General features: G+C 40.1%; 1 protein-coding gene across 3 annotated transcripts in view; it reads left to right on the top strand.

Moving 5' to 3' along the window:
• Window positions 1-18,797, top strand: part of CENPP (centromere protein P) — a 212,276-nt gene that overhangs the window by 8,549 nt on the left and 184,930 nt on the right. For all 3 annotated transcript variants that reach the window (XM_058566115.1, XM_058566118.1, XM_058566117.1), the window contains exons 2-4: window positions 1,992-2,173; window positions 3,703-3,791; window positions 12,661-12,749. In XM_058566115.1, coding sequence (XP_058422098.1) covers window positions 1,992-2,173; window positions 3,703-3,791; window positions 12,661-12,749 — 360 coding nt within the window. The remainder of the gene's footprint in view (window positions 1-1,991; window positions 2,174-3,702; window positions 3,792-12,660; window positions 12,750-18,797) is intronic.

Raw genomic sequence — 18,797 nt, 5'->3', positions numbered from 1 at the left:
CTTGCGCCACCGGGCCGGCCCCATCATTGACTTTTAAACTCAAGTCTTGTGTAGATTTGTTTTAAAAGAAAAAAATTTCTTGTGAACTTCTGATTTTGATCAAAAAAATGTACCACTGAGACACATTTACAAATAATAAATAAAACTACAAAACCAATAAAATTCATAACTCAAAATGGTTCAAACTAACATCATTAATTGAAATGGACCAATGATACTTTGCTCAAAGTAAATCACTGCTGTGAATGAGAATATGCAAGTTGTCTTTTTTTTGTGGGAAAATATGCATAGCATAAAACGTACTATTTTAACCGTTTTTAAGTATACAGTTCATTGACATTAAGTACTTTCACGTTGTCGTGCAACCATCACCAATATCCATCTCTAGAACTTTTTCATCATCACAAGTGAAACTCTGTACCCAGTAAACAATAACTTCCCATCACCCCCTTTTCAGCCACAGGTTCTTTTTTGAGTTCTGCTTATCTATCCTTTAATATGATGGCTGATTCTCTTACCACTTTGCTCTATTGAAAATACCTTGAAATTTTCATTGATACTTTGCTGTGACATTATTTGGTAATCACTTGGCAGGAAGTCATCATTTATATGTGAAGATTGCCTCTCTTTTTCATTAGCTTTGTATATTTAAAATAATTTTTGTCATCAATCCATGATAGCAAATACAAAAGAGTGTGTGGTAGTCTCTTGGATGATATAGAATATATTTACATTAATATTTTAAATTAGCGTTAAAGCAGTTTAAAAGTTTTTTTACAGATTTTATACAAGTTTTAGATCCTTAGTGTGAAGAATACAGAGTTGGGTTATTTCCTATAGACATGGTATAAGGTCAAAAGAGCATAGGCTAATGCAATGGAATTAGGAATAGAAAAGGAAGGATAGCTATGTGTAGGAGCAGAAAGGATGACAGTAGGTCCAGATGTGAAGGGATTAACAGAGCCCAGGATGATTCCCAAGATGTGGAGCCTGAGATATCAAGGGATAGCTTTTAGCATTAACAAAAGTAGGGCAATTTGGAGGAAGAGCTACTTTGAGGAAAAAACATTTGGTGGGTTATCAACCTAAGTCTACTTTGCAGGAAGAAGAGATAAATGGTTAGAGGTGTGTTTTAGGAGTTACTGGTGCAGAAGAGCTGAGATTAATCATCAAGTATTCCTCTGGAATGAGAGAATGCATATTTAGGACAGCAGAGGCAAGAGTGTTAGGGTTTTCTTCTAAGGTTGGAGGCAAGAAGCAGGGACAGTAGAGGACCCAAGATGTAAAGTGAGAATCAGGATAATTGTGCCCCAACATCTAAGGAAAGCATGTTTGAAGATGGCAGAAGTCAACAATGTAGAATGCAGCAGAGAGCACGAGGGCAATAAAGGATAACAAAAACTAAAATGCCATTCAGTGCAATTGTTAGCTGAAATTTTACTGCTTTTCAAGGAAAATAGAGTTATATGCTCTCAGTGAAGAATGTCTGGTCACAATGTTGCTTAAGGAGATGATGCTATTTCTTATTCCTTTGGAATTCTGCCCACCCCCACCCCACCCCACGCCATATTCTTAGATTTCCTGAGAATCTCTTTCTTAGTATAAAATGCTTTGTGATACTTTGTTTTAGAATTTAAAGCTATCTAATTTAGTTTGTTTTTCATTTTATGACATCTTTTAAAATCATTTGAGATGTCTTGGGATAGCAGACATTTTAATTTTGCAAAGAACTCCTGTTATAATTTATTTTACAGTTGTTTCTAATATGCACAAATCTGGTAGTATAATTTGATTGGGTTTGTTTTATGTTGAGATTAAAGATTGCAGTGTTAGTAGCCACATTGCTTTTGAGAAAAATCTTAGGTAGTTTTAATGGGAAGAGAGTAAGAAGGACAAAATGGAAACGGTTTGAAGAAATTCGTAGATAGTCAATGAAACCCTTTTTAGTGGTTTCTTCATTGGAGTAACTATTTCTGATGTTTGCTTTTTAGAAAATCATTTCAAGAAGTTTATCAATCAGATTCTGGAGGATGGGAATCTTTGGAAGATCTGAGAAGTCATCTTGGACATTTAGAATCAGAACTTCTATTTCTAAGTGCGCTTACTGGCATCAATATAAGAAATTACTCCAAGAAGACAGAGGACCTAACAAGCACTGAGATGACAGAAAAGAGTAAGTGTTAATTTTAATCTAGAAGTGCTGTTGAAGCTTACCTTGTTATGCACATAAAATTGGTTGTCATATCATTGAATTAAAATTCTACAAGGTAACTATTTGAATGTGTGGTTGTGGTAGACTTGTTTTGCCAGGTGTCTGTTGAACATCACAGTGTCCATAAGACTCTTAAAAGCTGCCTGAGGGAGATGTTAAAGAAGACACAGTCACTGTCATTGAGTAACTTAGTATTCAAGTAACAGACATAAATGATTATAAGAACAACAGGACCTTTAATTTATAAATCTTATAAAGCTGCCTCATGTACAGTGCTCTACTCCTAACAAACATGGCCTGTGGCCAAGATAAATGTTTCAGCAGCTGGACCATTTGCCAGAGGAGGGTTTCTGGTCCCAGTGACTAAGTTTTATTGCAAGGATCTGTGATGCACTAACAGGTAAGGGGAAGCCAATTCAGCTGTGCAGTTGGATGTCAAGAACTTTGGACAAGAGTAACATTCCCTAGAGAAGGAATTGCTTTTGGAAATGCTTCCTGACTTTTCCACTGAGATAGCCCTCACGACAGAGGAAGGAGAGAGTGACCCTCAGAGGGTCTTGGGCAGAGGTTAGGACAGGCACAAGACTTTTTCTAGTGTGAAAGTCTCAGTCTTCCTAGTTTGAGTCCCAAGTTCACCCCATCTGTTGAGGTTCTTGGTGCTGCCAGTTTTAGAAAGCCCTTCTGACGTTCTACCATGGAAATGGCTTGATTCCAAGCTTTCCACATTCCTGGGTCTGCCAGGTCAGTCCCGCTTTTCCACATGATATCTAGATCATCCATCTGATTTGCAGCTTCCAAAATTAGGTTACTCTCATGTTTCTTCTTTTTGTCCTTGTAGAATTGTGCACTTCTAAAAATACCTTCATTAGCAAAACTAGGTGGTGATAAAGTCAGAGTAGTGGTTATCTCTTGAGGGGTAGTGTATAGGCTGGGAAAGGGCATGAGGGAACTTTATGGGGTGCTTTAAAATTTCTATATCTTGATCTCACTGGTGATTACATGGGAAACACATATGTAGAAAAAACATCACACTGTACACTTAAGAATAGGGCATTTTATGCATTTAAGTGTATTCATGTTATGCCTAAAAAAAATACTTTTGATATCATTTAGTAAAGTTTTGAGAGATAATAGGTAAATACATGGATCCAATTTACTGTCTTCATCTAGAACCAGGTAATGTTAAAAAAATGAAAAACATTTGACAGTTATCATGATTCCAATTTGTCTAGGGTTATACTAGCATATTTATGTTTCTTACCTTAATCTTTGGTATAATCAAGAACTAGAAAGTACAAATTGTCTTTAATCCTATTTTGCAAAGGTAATCAATTTGGTGCACATTCTTCCAGATATCTTCAATGAAAATACTAAGATACACTTTCACACATGTACTCACATGTATTATAGACATTCACACAAAATTAAACAATAGTTATTTGAAGAAAATTGTTATTTGCAAGCAAAATCTTTGTTTTTTTAATTTACAGGTATAAAGAAAGTTCTACAGAGACACAGATTATCAGGAAATTGCCACACAATTACATTTCAACTTGAATTTCAGATTCTGGAAATCCAGGTAAATTAGGGAGTATGTTGTGATAACGGAGATTCTGCTGCTGTGAAATAAAAAATTCCCATCCCCTAGCCTCCAGCAGTGGCTGAGCTGAGGAGGAGTTCATGAGCCAGGGCCCCCTTGTAGCACATTTGTGCAAAAAATTTTCTGAAATATAAATACCCCAGCAACTGCATGTGATAGGATTGTTGCTGAGGACGTAGGTGCTTTATTGGAGAGCAGGTAGCAAGATGCTCCTGGGCTCCCAGTGCGAGCCCTGAGGTCATGGGAACAGTCCTGGATGCTCTCTGAGTCAGCTGATATGCCAGCCATCTGTTATGTATTAGTTATCTATTGCTGCTTAACAAATTTCCCCAAAATTTAATGGCTTAAAACAACAAAAAACATTTATTATCTCACCCGTTTTCCGTGGGTCAGGAATTTGGATGCAGCTCAGTTGAGTGTTCTTGCTCAGGGCCTCATGAGTTTGTGGTCATCTGGGACCACAGCCATCTAAAGACTGCTCAAGTTTGGAGGGTTAGATGCCAAGGTAGTTCACGGTTACTCCAGCAAGTTATGCTGGACTAGTGAGACAGCACAGGAGGAAGATACTTTTGACTAAGATTTTCACATAAAATCAGGAAGTAGACACAATGGTAACATGCAGCCTTGGCCAGGGTGGTGCTGTACAAGGCTCAGACACCTTCAGAGGCTGGCTTCAAGAAGAGTGGGATCCAGGCATAATTTTGAGAACTGACCAGGGCTGGGCACATACTTTTTTTTTTTTTTTTTTTAAAGATTTTATTTATTTATTTTCCCCCCCAAAGCCCCAGTAGATAGTTGTGTGTCATAGCTGCACATCCTTTTAGTTGCTGTATGTGGGACGCGGCCTCAGCATGGCCAGAGAAGCAGCGCGTCGGTGCGCGCCCGGGGTTCCGAACCCGGGTCGCCAGCAGTGGAGCGCGCTCACTTAACCACTAAGCCACGGGGCCGGCCCTGGGCACATACTTTGATAGCAGAAAGCAATTTCAACCAGTTGATTTTGTGAGCTGGGCCTATAGGGAGCGTGTGTAGAGGAGAACAGGAAAGGGCAGGCAGGCTGCCTCAGCCTCAGCTCATCAGATAAAATGCTAAGTCCTATGGAAAAGCTGCTTGCTTGTGTTCACAGTCATGTGCCAGGATTCCTCATCCTTGTCCTCAGCCACCAAAACAGCCCCAGCTTGTCCCTTTTGCATGGGACAAGAGTTCATGTCAGGTAATCAGGACCCTGCCTCCTTAGGTATCAGACAGCGACCCTGACTAGTCAAGAGTGCCTGGATCCAGATAACCTGGCCTAGAGGATTTGCTTCTTGAGACCTCTTTGCAGGCCATGTCCCTGGTTGACCACTGACCCTGCTAGGCTGGGAATGGGCTGAGGATGTCGAGGCCCCTCATCTGATGACAGAGCTCCCAGCTTGCTCCTACCTCAGAGTATTCCCCTTCAGTACTGCCACGATGACCAAGAACATCAACAGTGTGGCATTGCCAAGGCTAATTGAGCAGGATATGACACAGTCAGGGGGATGGGAATGAGTGGCCCTAGGGGAGGTACACTGTGCCCAGGTTGGCACCAGGCCTTGGGGCCATGCACAGTCACCAAGGCGATATCGTTGTCCTGCATGACCTCAAAGATCATCTGCTGAAGACTAAAACAGAACATGGGCCCAAATGGATTGGTGTCATTTGGATGAACAGCCCATGTCAAGATCCCAGACTTCTGTTTTGTGCGGGCCAGGAGCTCCTGGATATTGTCCCATTGCAGAAGGTTGCATAATCGGACCAAGTGTATTTTCTTTCTTTGTGGCTAATGTGATCCTAAACTCAGAGGTGATATACCAGTTACTTGCCTGTATCCTGAGCTCCATTAATGGGTCAGGCCTACAGTCCATGTCAGGTTAGTGGAGTCATAGGCCTGAGGTCCAGTTCCATGTCTGAGAGCATCTGCACTGTCAGTGTATACATTGCGCAGAAAACTTCTCAGAAGCAACCCAGTAGCCTTGGGGTCTTGCAGGCTGTTTCTGCTGTACGCATTCTTCTTTTTCACAGTTGCTTCATGGGTTATCTGGCGAAAAGGTAGACTGTCGGCAAAATTAGGCTTGTTCTTGGGAGGCTTGTCCACAAGTCCATCTGAAAAGAGAGAAACTGTCCTCTGAAGTTGAGGTGAGCGAGCTGCTCAGTGGAGCTGTACACCCCAGGATGGGTTGTGCCCAAAGATTGATCGGAGTGCTCATTAGTGGGGCTGTGGCCTGAGAGAGAAAATAGACTGCAATGTTTTAACTTGTTTTTGTTTAAGTCGCATACTGTGGTAACCTTAAACCTCTGAAGGAAAACATCAAACGGTAGTTTGATCCTATCATGAGTCAGATCAAGGATGAGGTCACAGTTTGGGGACATTTTTTATAACACAATCTGCTTCTTTTTATAGTTTTATTTATTTATTTTTCCCCCAAAACCCCAGTAGATAGCTGTATGTCATAGCTGCACATCCTTCTAGTTGGTGTATGTGGGACGCGGCCTCGACATGGCCAGAGTAGCGGTGCGTCGGTGCGCGCCCAGGATCCAAACCCAGGCCACCAGCAGCAGAGCGCACGCACTTAACTGCTAAGCCACGAGGCCAGCCCTAACACGATGTGCTTCTGAAGAATGGCTACTGCCTTCCCAGAGGCATTCCTAGCATGAACTGGCCCTGGGCCCCCGTAACCCCCGCAATGGCTTGGCTTACTGATCTTCGGTGGCCGCCCTGAGGCAGCACAGGCAGGATCGGAGCCACGCAGACCCTGCCACATAGGCCCTGCTACCCCTGCTGTGGTGGCCATGCTCCCTGCCTCCTACTGGGCAGTGGTGACACCAGCCCAGACCTCACCTCCCTATCAACAGTATTATAAGCTGTTATTCTGATCCCCATACAACCAAAGCATGATCAAAAATTTTGTGACCGTTTAGTAATGGCCTAAAGTTATAGTGTTAGCTCACATGCTGAATGAATGAGAATTAGTTGAGCTGCACATGACAGACAACTTAAAAAATAAAGGCAGTTCAAAGTACTAGATGTTTACTAGTTCAGAGTACTAGCAATTTCTCTATTGCTTAAGTGAATTGTGGGATAAGTGGTCAAGGGCTAGTAGGGTGGCTTCATGATTGTCAGGCTCTGCCATCACCCACGTGGATTCCAAATCATGGTCTGATTATCACTTTAGCATTTCAGGCATCGGGAAGGGGTGGGGAAACAAGGGCTCACTTTTTCCGTTCAAGGACACTTTCTAGAACTTGTAACATCCATCATTTTCACCTACATTCTGTTGGCCAGTAAGTTAGTGCAAGGGAGACTGGAAATGTAGTCTTCGTTATGTATGGGCATGTGGCCAGTGAAAAATTGGGGCAAGAGAGAAGTACAAATACTGGGAGTTTCTGTCCCATATGCTTGAGGGGATGCAGGAAAAAAAATCTAAGGAGAGGAACAGCTAATATTCTTTAAAAGACATAGAACACAGTAATTGATGAATCGCTAAAGACATGTAAGTTGTTGTTCACATTTCAAAGTATGTAGGTGATTTTGAATTGCTTGATTTTACTTAATTTGCTACAGAAAGAGCATGCTCTCCCTGGTTGTGTTAGGAACGCTCACTCTGTCTGCACCTTTCCAATTTTATGATTCTTTTTGAGGACCAGACTGGTAAGCAAGATGTTAGAAGCAACCACAAAAAACTCTCAAATCAGAAAGATTTTACGGATAAGTCATAGGTGGGACTCAGAGTTTTCTGGGAGAAGAAAGGACTGTCTTATTTTTTTGTTGTTGCTTAGAATTCTGATGCAATGGGGTGATGAGAATTGTTTTTACATTTGTATTATGTAATGGTAAATCCTCACATATTCTAGGCCTGCTTGTGTAAGTACCCCTCTAGAAATATATCTTTGTAAAATTGCTCGGTTGAGGAGATGTACGTGTAAATTCTGATTGACAATACCAAATTGCCTTCTAAAATGGTTTTACTATTTCACGTATTGAGCAGATATTTATATGTGAGAATTTTATATTTGAGAAAACAGCAGTGAAGACATAGCAACCTTATGTGTTCTAAAACATTTTTTTAAACAAAATTTCCGCTAGAGGGAGATGTTTAGTTATCAGAAAATTAAAAAGTAACCTAAATAATAAACTATCTTACTTATAGAATATTGTTATAATAAAATCATAGTAATACAATGTTAGAACCAAAATTGCCCTAAAATCATATGACTAGAGTATTGGAACCCAAAGTGACCTTACAGATTATCTAGGTCAGCCTCCTTATTTTATAGGGAAACATACCTAGAGAGTTTGAATGATTACCCATGTTGGCATAGCTATTGTTGTCAGAGGTGGTTGGAACATACAACTCTGTTCCCCAGATTTACTGTCTGATGTTGTTAGCACTGACTATTTGTGAGGAGTTGCAAGGACTTCAGAATTAACATGTGTCGGCATTCACAGTCCATGCAGCATAATACATCAGATGGGTGGGAGTTTGTGGGGAAAGGGCAGATTAGGTATGTTTTCATAACTTCTCTCCATGAAACCAATGAAATGAAAAAATGATTCAAAAAGAGGAAAATTTTTTAATTAAAAAGAATATAATCCCATAACACAGACTCCAAAGAAAGTGTACCTGATATGATGACGTTTGAACCTAAGTGAAAGAAAAGACTGAAATCGGATACAGGGTACTTCAAGAGCAGTATATAAATTCTGCAAAGTTAACAGGACCCTTTTCCTGAATGTCTTTACCCACAGTCCTTAAGTTGTAGAGAAGAATGAGAACTGCGAACTTAAGTTAAATGGACCATGGTAGAGAAGAATGTGCTGCTGAGACTCAGGCAGGAGCTTTGAGGTCAGGTTGTTTATAAGGTCCTCTCCTCATTTACCAACTGGAGAAGACTGACTTGGTTAGCAGTATGACAGGCAGGAGAGAGAGGGGGAAACAGTGTCTTGAAGTCAACTTTCCAGTGGCAGAACAGAATCCACAACCCACCAAAAAGAAAAAAAAATAGAGGGGCCAGTAAATCATAAGCTTTATGTTGACAGGATTATTTGCCTATCCTAATGCCTGTAAGGCCAAAGTCCAACACACCCACACATACTCAAACAAAAGACACGACGTGCCTCTGAGGTTGTTTTTTCTTTTTTTAGTGCCAGCTATGTTGAGATACAACTCACATACCATATAATTCATACATTTAAAGTATACATTCGTTAGTTTTTAGTATATTCACAGAGTTGTGCAACCATTACCACATCAGTTTAGGACATTTTTATCACCTCAAAAAGAAACCCCATCTTCTTTATCACCTCTCAGTCCCCCTCCTTCTGCCCAGACCTAAGCAATGGTCATCTGTCTTCTGTTGCTGTGGATTTGCCTGTCCTGGACATTTCATATAAATGGGATCATATCATATGTGGTCTTTTTGACTGGCTTCTTTCACTTAGCATAATGTTTTCAAGGTTCATTCATGTTGAAGTGTGTATCATTACTTCATTTTTTTTCTTTTTTTGGCTGAAAAATATTCCATTGTGTGGATATATCATGTTTTGTTCATTCGTTCTTCAGTTGAGAGGCATTGGGGTTTTTTTTCACATTTTGACTCTTATGAATAATGTTGCTATAAACATTCATGTGCAAGTTTTTTTGTGTGTGTGTGTTTGTGTTAGGAAGACCAGCCCTGAGCTAACATCCAATGCCAATCCTCCTCTTTTTTTGCTGAGGAAGACTGGCCCTGGGCTAACATCCGTGCCCATCTTCCTGCACTTTATGTGGGATGCCGCCACAGCATGGCTTAACAAGCAGTGCGTCGGTGCACGCCCGGGATCCGAACTGGCGAACCCTCGGGCCGCCGCAGCAGAGCGCGTGCACTTAACCGCTTGCGCCACTGGACCGGCCCCCATGTACAAGTTTTTAAGTGGACGTATGTTTTCCTTTTTCTTGGGTTTATGTCTAGGAGTAGAATTACTGAGTCACATGGAACTACCAGGTGATAACTAATGATGTTGAACATCTTTTCATATACTTATTGGCCATTTGTGTATCATCTAAAGAAATATCTGTTGAGATCCTTTGCCCAGTTTTTAATTTGGTTATTTGTCTTTTTTTTTTTTTTTTTTTTGTGAGGGGATCAGCCCTGTGCTAACATCCGCCAATCCTCCTCTTTTTTTGCTGAGGAAGACGGCCCTGGGCTAACATCTGTGCCCATCTTCCTCCACTTTATATGGGACGCCGCCACAGCATGGCCTGCCAAGCAATGCGTCGGTGCGCGCCCGGGATCCGAACCAGCGAACCCCGGGCCGCCGCAGCGGAGCGCGCGCACTTAACCGCTTGCGCCACCGGGCCGGCCCCTGGTTATTTGTCTTTTTATTATTGAGTTGTAAGAGTGCTTCTGGAATTTCTATTTCTGATTAGATATGGTGGTAGAGGCTCACAGACAGCCTACTTGAACTGCAGCTGCTCCTAACAATTCCCACTATATCCTCGAGCAGCTGAAAAACTAAAGTTTATAAACCATCAATATCCATTTCTCCAGCAGCTCAGGATACAAAAAGACAAGTCAGATAGTGCCCAGAAAAATGGGGAAGAGTCAAAGAGTATCCACTCACTCTGTCCTTAGGAAATAGCAAAAACTGCTAGATCTCCCTGTTAACAGATATGACCCCTAGAGTTCAGAGCACAAGGAGAATGCAGAGTTCTTTCATCATCATTAAGGACCTATGCAGAAGTACTGCCGTGAAAGGAATTAGTAAGAAAATGGATATAAATTTACCGTGGAAGAATTAATCCAGGAAATAAAAGAACATGCTATATAAAAACTACTCTCTCGAATGAAGCATTTAAAGAAAACTGAATAAGAGAAAGAGCGAGTTGAGAGAATAGAATGAATAAAGGAAGAATAAGATGATTATGATGCTGAAAACTGCATTAGAAGCAGCCAAGGGGCTGGCCCGGTGGCGCAAGCGGTTAAGTGCACGTGCTCTGCTGTGGCGGCACAGGATTCACCAGTTCGGATCCCGGGCGCGCACTAACACGCTGCTTGTCAAGCCATGCTGTGGCGGCGTCCCATATAAAGTGGAGGAAGATGGGCATGGATGTTAGCCCAGGGCCAGTCTTCCTCAGCAAAGAAAAGAGGAGGATTGGCAGATGTTAGCACAGGGCTGATCTCCTCACAAAAAAAAAAAAAAAAGCAGCCAAGAGTAGACTAGGAGGATAGGCTTGAGAGAAATTGCTTGTAGGAGCAATTGAAGGAAGAGATGTGGAAGACAATGAAGAGTCAATACATGATTTTTCTAAAAGCAAGAATAGGAAAAAAGTGAAAGAGAAATTATAGGCAGATATATAATAGAAGAAAATTTATTAGAGGTATGGGAGATCAAGATTTGGCCACCCTGAAATATATCTCTTTACCTTGATTGTTTTCTCTGAGGGACATTGAACCTCACCCACTAACTGCCTAAAGAATTTGACATAGTAACTCTTTCCTGAAACAGATCTTCTATCTGATGGCTGTAATATAATGTAAAATAGATGTTACGATAGAAAAGGCACCAACAAGCCCATCTTATCAGAAGTTCTGTCTCTCTGGCCACATTCTCTGGATGGCCCTGCAAGGAGTTGCCAGACAAACATTTACATTTATAAGGGAAATCTCTGTTTGTAAAGGTGTCTCCCTCTCTGTATTGGGAAGAGGGGGGATGACCTCATTTCTAGAAACTTATCAATGTGGAAGGTGAGGCCTTAAATCTGCATAATAACCTTACTCTTGTTTACTGTGCTTTAGTGGTAATCTCCTGTAACTGACACCCCCCACCCGCAACATCCTCCTTTGTCTTTAGCTGAAGATGGTATTTAAGACGAGAATTTCTGCTATTGTGTTGAGAACCGCAGTGTCCCTGGTTTCTCCCATGTATACATGTTATTAAACTTGGTATTATTTTCTCCTGCTAACCTGTCTTGTTAATTATTTGGCCAGCCATAAGAACCTAAGGGAAAGGGCAGAGGGGGATTCAACCTCTTCTCCAACAGAGTAAAGGAGAGAACCTGAATTTGCAGATCAAAATATTTAACAGTTTATTTAACAATCCTGATTATTGAACATAGAGCTGTTTTTCGCTTTTTGTAGTAAGTAGCACTGTAATGAATATCTTTATTCATAAGTCTCTGTCTTCGTTTCTTATTGCTTTAGGATGGCTTCTTAGAAGTCAAATTGCTGGGACAGAGAATGTGAATATTTTAAGTTATGTGTTGTCAGAATGGTTTTATAGGTAAAAATGTCATCTCGTTGTTTTAATTTACATTTATCTTATTACTAGTGAGATTGAACATTTTTTTCCATATAAATTGTCTTTACCTCTGAGTTTTTAGTTCATGTCTTTTGCCTTGTTCTTTTGAGTTTTCATATCTCCTTGTCATGTTTATGGTAAAAATTTTCCTCAGTTTATTGTTTCTCTTTTAGTTATAAAGTTATTTTTTTATATAGATATTTTGAGTTTTTTGTGTAATTGTATTTGCTTTTTTTTCCTATTGGTGTTTGCGTAGAAAGTTCTTCCTCACTCAGTAATCATTTAAATTTTTATATCTCCTCCTAATATTTTATGGTTTCAGTGTTTACATTTAAGTAAGTTATTCATTTGGCGTTCGTTTAGGTTTTTGGTATGGAGTAAGGGTCTGATTGTATTCTTTTAACAAATAACCAATATTTTCAGTACCTTTTCTTGATTATCTTTTCCTATTACTTGTTGGCATTTCATTCTGTATATTTTTAAAGTATTTTTGCCTTTTTATTTAAAAATTTACTGTGCTCTGATGTATAAACTTTGTTTTCTTTATTTTAGAATAAGGAGAGTTTATCTTCTGTTATTACTGACCTCAACATAATAATGGAGCCCACCGAATATTCAGAATTAAGTGAATTTGTGTCTAGGTAAGATATTTTAAAAATTTATTTTTTTAGGGATTGTTTTCACTCGACATTTTTAAGTTTGCCTTTTCTTTTTTCTTTATAAGTAAATATCAAAATATCTCTGAAAGCATAACACCATTATTATGGCTTATATTTAAGCCTATATTCTTCATATCTATTATTCTTTCCTTCAATAAATATTTATTATACATTCACTATGTGCTAGGCATTAAAATGAAAGTGTGAGCAGAAACAGATATAATCCTTGATCTTCATGCAATTTATAGCCTAGTGGAGAAGTCAGATATTAAATAGTCATAGAAATAATTTAAAATTGTGTCTGTGTTAAATGCTGTAGGGAAGAGTTACATATACTGTTGAAGCATACATTAGGAATTTGACTTTCCGGGGGAACATGGAATGATTTCCTGAAACTTGAACTGCCATCAGAAAAACAAGTGGGCGTAAACTAATAGCTTGTGCAGAGGCACAATGCTAGGAGTGAGCATGGCATCTGTGAGCAACTGACAGGAGGCCAGAGTGACTGGAGGACAAGAGCAGGAGAGTGTGGTATAAGATGAGGCTAGCAAAGTACGTAAGGGCCACAATATGTGGGGTTTGGCATAAGGATTTTGATCACAGTCTGAAGACAATGTGAAGCTATTGAAAGGTTTTAAGCAGAGCCTAAGGAAGGCAGAGTGTGACATCCTAGAAAGAATTATTTTGGATGCTGCAGGGTGAAGGGATTGAAGGGGTGCAACAGTGGATGCAGGAGAGTCAGTGACTAGCCTATTAAAATAGTTCAAGCAAGAAAAGTTTGTAGTTTGGACTAGAATAATGGTAGTAGAGATAGAGAGCTGATAGATTTGGGGGATGTTTAGGAAGCACAATTGAATGGACCTGTTGTTGGTTGAATAAGAGGGGTCAGGAGTCATTGACAGGGATGACTCCTTGATAATGATGGCATTTGTTGAAATAGGGAAAGTTGGAAGAGGACCATGTCAGGTGAGATTGTGAGTTCAGTTTGGGCATGTTGAATTCGAGTGAATTCAACTGAAACACTGAACTGAAAATATGAAGTAGACAGCTCAGAAGAGGTATAGGCAGGAGACACAACACTGGAGTTATCTACCAGTGGGTAAAAGTTAGAGCCTTGATCAGGAATGAGATTGTTTGTGGAGGGAATATAGAGTAAAAATAGGAAAGGGACTGAAACTGAACATTGAGGAATTCTAAAATCTACTGGCGGAATAGAAGAGAAGGATCCTGCAAAGGAGTTTAGAAAAGGAATGATTTGAGAGATGGGAGGAAAACTAGGAATGTCTTGTGGACCATTAACAACTGGGTTGACAGTTTTTCTTTCACATCTCTACAGATATCCTTCTAGTGTCTTCTGGATTGCATGGGTTGTGACAAGAAGTATTCTATCATTGTTATTTTGTGTGTGTGTGTGTGTTTTGGGCTGCCTTCAAACCTTTCGCTTAATTTTGGTTTTCCTCAGTTTGACTGTACTATCTGTAGGGCGTCTGTGTGAAAATTCCCAACTGTATCTTGTCAAATACTTCTGTCCTGTCTGTCCTTCTTCTTTTTTTTTAATTTAATTTTATTTATTTATTTTTCCCCCAAAGCCCCAGTAGATAGTTATATGTCATAGTTGCACATCCTTCTAGTTGCTACATGTGGCACGCGGCCTCAGCATGGCCGGAGAAACGGTGCGTCGGTGCGCACCCAGGATCCGAACCCGGGCCGCCAGCAGCGGAGCGCGTGCACTTAACCGCTAAGTCACGGGGCCGGCCCTGTCCTCTGTTCTTCTGCAGCTCTGATTACACGTATGTTGAAACATCAGATATATTGCCTCCGGGTTTGGATGCTCTGTTCTATTTCTTTCACTGTTTTTTTTTCCTCTTTGCATTTCAGTTTGGATAATTTCTGTTACCCTATCTTAAAGTCACAGCTTCTTTCCTCAGCTGAAGTCCACCTTGCCAATGAGCCCACTGAAGGAATTCTTCATCTCTAATATGTTTTTTATTTCTAGCATTTTCATTTGATTCTTAGTTTCTCTTTCTGCTGAAATTCGCCATTTGCTCATGCATGTTGTCTAACTTTTCCACTAGATCTTTTAACATATTAATCATATTTTTTTCTTTAATGTTTTATTATGGAAAATTTCAAATACATATAAAAATAATAGTGTAATTAACCTGCACCTACTCATAAGGCACCTTCAACAATTGTCAATATTTTGCCAATCTTATTTCATCAATTCCTACACACACACACATTTTTAAACTTTTAACTTGGAGATATTTATAGATTTACAGGAAGCCGGAAAAAAACTAGCATACGAGGAGATTCCATACACCCTTCATCCAGCCTCTGACAGTGGTAAAATATTGCATAATTATAGTATACTATCAAAACTAGAAAATTGGCATTAGTAAAATCCACAGGGCTTTTTCAGATTTTACTAGTTTTTTTACAAGCACGTGTGTGTGTGTGTGTTCTCTGCAATTTTATCACCTATGTAGCTTCATGAAACCACCACCATATTCAAGATACAAGACTATTTCATACTCCTTTGTACTAGCTCCTTTTTTTTCCCAATTTTTTTTTGTTGTGGTAAACTACATATAACATAAAATTTACCTTCTTAACCATTTTTAAGTGTGCAGTTTAGTGGTATTAAATACGTTCATATTGTTGTACTACCATCACCACCACCCATCTTCATAACTCTTTTCATCTTGTAAAACTGAAACTCTACCTATTAAACAGTAACTCCCCATTTCTCCCTGGTTCCAGTCCCTAGCAACCACCACTTACTTCTGTATCTGTGACTTTTAATCATAGTTATTTTAAAGTCCCTGCCCAGTAATACCAATGTCTGAATCATCTTTGAGTCTGTTCTGCTGATTAGTTTACAGTGGGTTGTTTTTTTCTTGAATCTTTGTCTCATAACTTTTTATTGAATGGTGGACATTGTCTGTGGAAAAACACTAGAAGCTAAAGCAGATAGTATTTATTCCCAGAAATGAGCACATTTCTTTTATCAGGGTGTTAGCATGAGGGTTAATTCAAGGTACTCCGCATTTGAGCTGGGTTTGGGATTTTCGTTGCTTTCATTACCTTCAGGCACCCTGGGCTTCACATTCTTCTAGCAGTGAATTCAAATCCAAATTCAGTCTTTCTCATGCTTAGATAGAGTTTTGGGAGCTGGGCGTTTTCCTCAGTGTTCAGCTCCACTTTCAGCTCTCAGCCATCCCTCCGTGTCTGCACCTCTGAGGGGAGCCTTTCCACCCCCCCAGCAGCGGATGTTGATGCTTGTTGCTGGGTGTGGGGCTCATGGTGGGAACAAAGAGAGTTCTGTGTTTTCAGGGCTCGTCCTCTGGACCTGCGCCTCAGGGGTGGAGTTCCCCAGTGTTCCTGCTCCTCTACCCCAGTGCAGCCAGGCTCAGCATGGGTCTGGGGTTGCTCTTGGCTGGGATGGAGTTCCATGTCCCTCCCCTAGTGGTAGTAGACATAGGCTTGGTATTAGTGTAGGATCCTGGGCCCAGTGGGTTTCCTGCCTCTCCCATGGGACAGAGGGTTTTTGCCTCTGCCCCTCTTCCCCAAGCAGTGGATCTCTGTCGTGGTAGCAGGAGTGTTTTCTGCCCCTCTCCCAGAGTCAGATAGGTTTGACTTCTACTCCTCCCTTGGAAGCAAGGGATTTTTTCTTCCATTGCTTTGCTGCCTCCTTTTTAGTGGCTTAGGGTTTTTGCTTCCCACCAGAGAAGAGTTCTGGCTTCATTTTGTACCCAGCAGCAGCTGATCACCTCTTCATGCCTGTGCCACTGAGAGGTGCTCCCTCTGGGCTCCTGCCATGACCCCAGTCTTTCCAGTGGAGTCCCTTTGTGTCTGGGTTCCCATCAGTTCCAAAATGACACTCTACCCCACATTTGTCCTTTAGGAATTTGTCAAAATTTTAGCTGATTTCTTATTACCCACTTGTGTGGTAGCTATTTCCCTCCCCTGTGTTTAACCAAGGGTGAACAGTTTATGTGTCCTGTCTCTCCTTTGAGGGAGAAAAATTTTAATTTACTTGGTTCCCTTGTGACTCAGGTCTTTGGGCTCTTAAGGTTATGATTTTATAGATTATTCAGATTTTCCTTGATTTTAGGTTGAGAGTGGCCCTGTTTACATCCTGAGTAGAAGCAGAACTCTTTCCTGATATTTTCTCTCTCTTCATATATTTGTGCCTATTCCTGATTATTCCTCAGATCTATATTCGAGTTCAGTAATTATTTCTTCATTTTGTGACTAATCTGCTCTTAAACTCCCATCCATTGAGTTTTTTGTGTGTGTGTGTGAGGAAGATCAGCCCTGAGCTAACGTCCATGCTAATCCTCCTCTTTTTGCTGAGGAAGACTGGCTCTGAGCTAACATCTATTGCCAATCCTCCTCCTTTTTTTCCCCAAAGCCCCAGTAGATGGTTGTATGTCATAGTTGCACATCCTTCTAGTTGCTGTATGTGGGACATGACCTCAGCATGGCTGGAGAAGCAGTGCGTTGGTGCGTGCCTGGGATCTGAACCTGGGCTGCCGGTAGCGGAGCGCGCGCGCTTAACCGCTAAGCCACGAGGCCGGCCCCATCCGTTGAGTTTTCAATTTCGCTGACAGTACTTGTCATTTGTAAAAGTTGTGTGGCTCTTTTTTGAATTTTCCTGTCTTTTTTAAGTAAGTTATCTTTTTTTTTAAATGGTTGCTTTTCCATGTAATTATTCTAGATTATTTTCTTAGAAGTTTATTCCAGTAAAGGATAATTACTTATTCAAATTGTGTCTAATCTGCTGTTAAACCCATCCATTGATCTTGCAACCTTACTGTCAGGACTCGTCATTTTTCAAAGTTCTCTGTGTGACCTCTTTTGCAATTTACCTTTCTTCTCTTTCTTCCTCTCTTTCTTTCTTTTTTTTTAAATTTTTATGTATTTAAATTAACATATAATAAAATTGACTTTTTTGTCATAGAAGTCTTATCAATTTAACACAAATATAAATTCATGTAACTACCACTGTAATCAAAATAAAGAACAATTCTATAATACCAAAAAAACTCCCTCATGCTGCCCTTTTTAGATATGACCCTGACTCCCACTCCTGTGTCCTGGCACCATTGGTCTGTTCTTTGTCAGTAGAGTTTTGCCTTTTCCAGATGGAATCCCACAGTTTTATAGACTTTGGAGTCTATAAAGACTGGTTTATTTCACTCAAGATAATGCCTTTGAGATTCATCCATGTTGTTGCATCTATCAATAGGTTTTTTTCTTTTCATTGCTGAGTAGTATTCTATTGTATGGGTATTTCACAGATTGCTTATCCATTTACCCCTTGAAGGACATTTGGGTTGTTTCTAGTTTTTTGCTGTTATGAATAGAAGTGCTATAAAGATTTGTGTAGACATTTTGTGTGAATGTAAGTTTTCATTTCTCTTAGGCAGGGATGTGCACACTTTGATTCACAAACCACCTGCTTATTTTTTTGAGAAGCTTTACTGGAACACAGTCATGCCCTTTCCTTTACGTATTGTCTGTAGTTGCTTTCATGGTACAATGGCAGAGTGAAGTAATTGTAACAGAGACCATAGAGCCTGCAAGCCTGAAGTATTTACTATCTGGCCCTTTAAGGAAAGTTTACTGACTTCTACTTTAGGGTGAATACTTGGGAGTTGGATTGTTGGATCATATGACAAGTGTATATTTTACTGTGTAAGAAACTGCCAAGCCGTTTTCCAGAGTGTTGTACCATTTTGCATTCCCACCCAGCAATATATGAGAGTTCCAGTTGCTCCACATACTCTCCAACACTTGGTATTTGTAAATTTTTGAATTTAGCCATTCTAGTAGGAGTGTAGTATATCTCATTTTCCTAATGGTTAATCAAGCACTTTACATGTGCTTGATTGCCATCTGTTTATCCTCTTTGGTGAAGTTTATGTTCAGATCTTTTACTCATTGCTTCATTGGGTGGTTTTCTTACTGTTGTTTTGAGAATTCTTTTTTTTTTTTTTTTTCTGTGGGGAGGACTAGCCCTGA

Source organism: Diceros bicornis, chromosome 22 (assembly GCF_020826845.1).
Source record: "Diceros bicornis minor isolate mBicDic1 chromosome 22, mDicBic1.mat.cur, whole genome shotgun sequence".
NCBI classification, from domain to species: domain Eukaryota; kingdom Metazoa; phylum Chordata; class Mammalia; order Perissodactyla; family Rhinocerotidae; genus Diceros; species Diceros bicornis.
The sequence above is the reverse complement of the archived record's forward strand: the minus strand, read 5'-3'. Positions and strand labels throughout refer to the sequence as shown.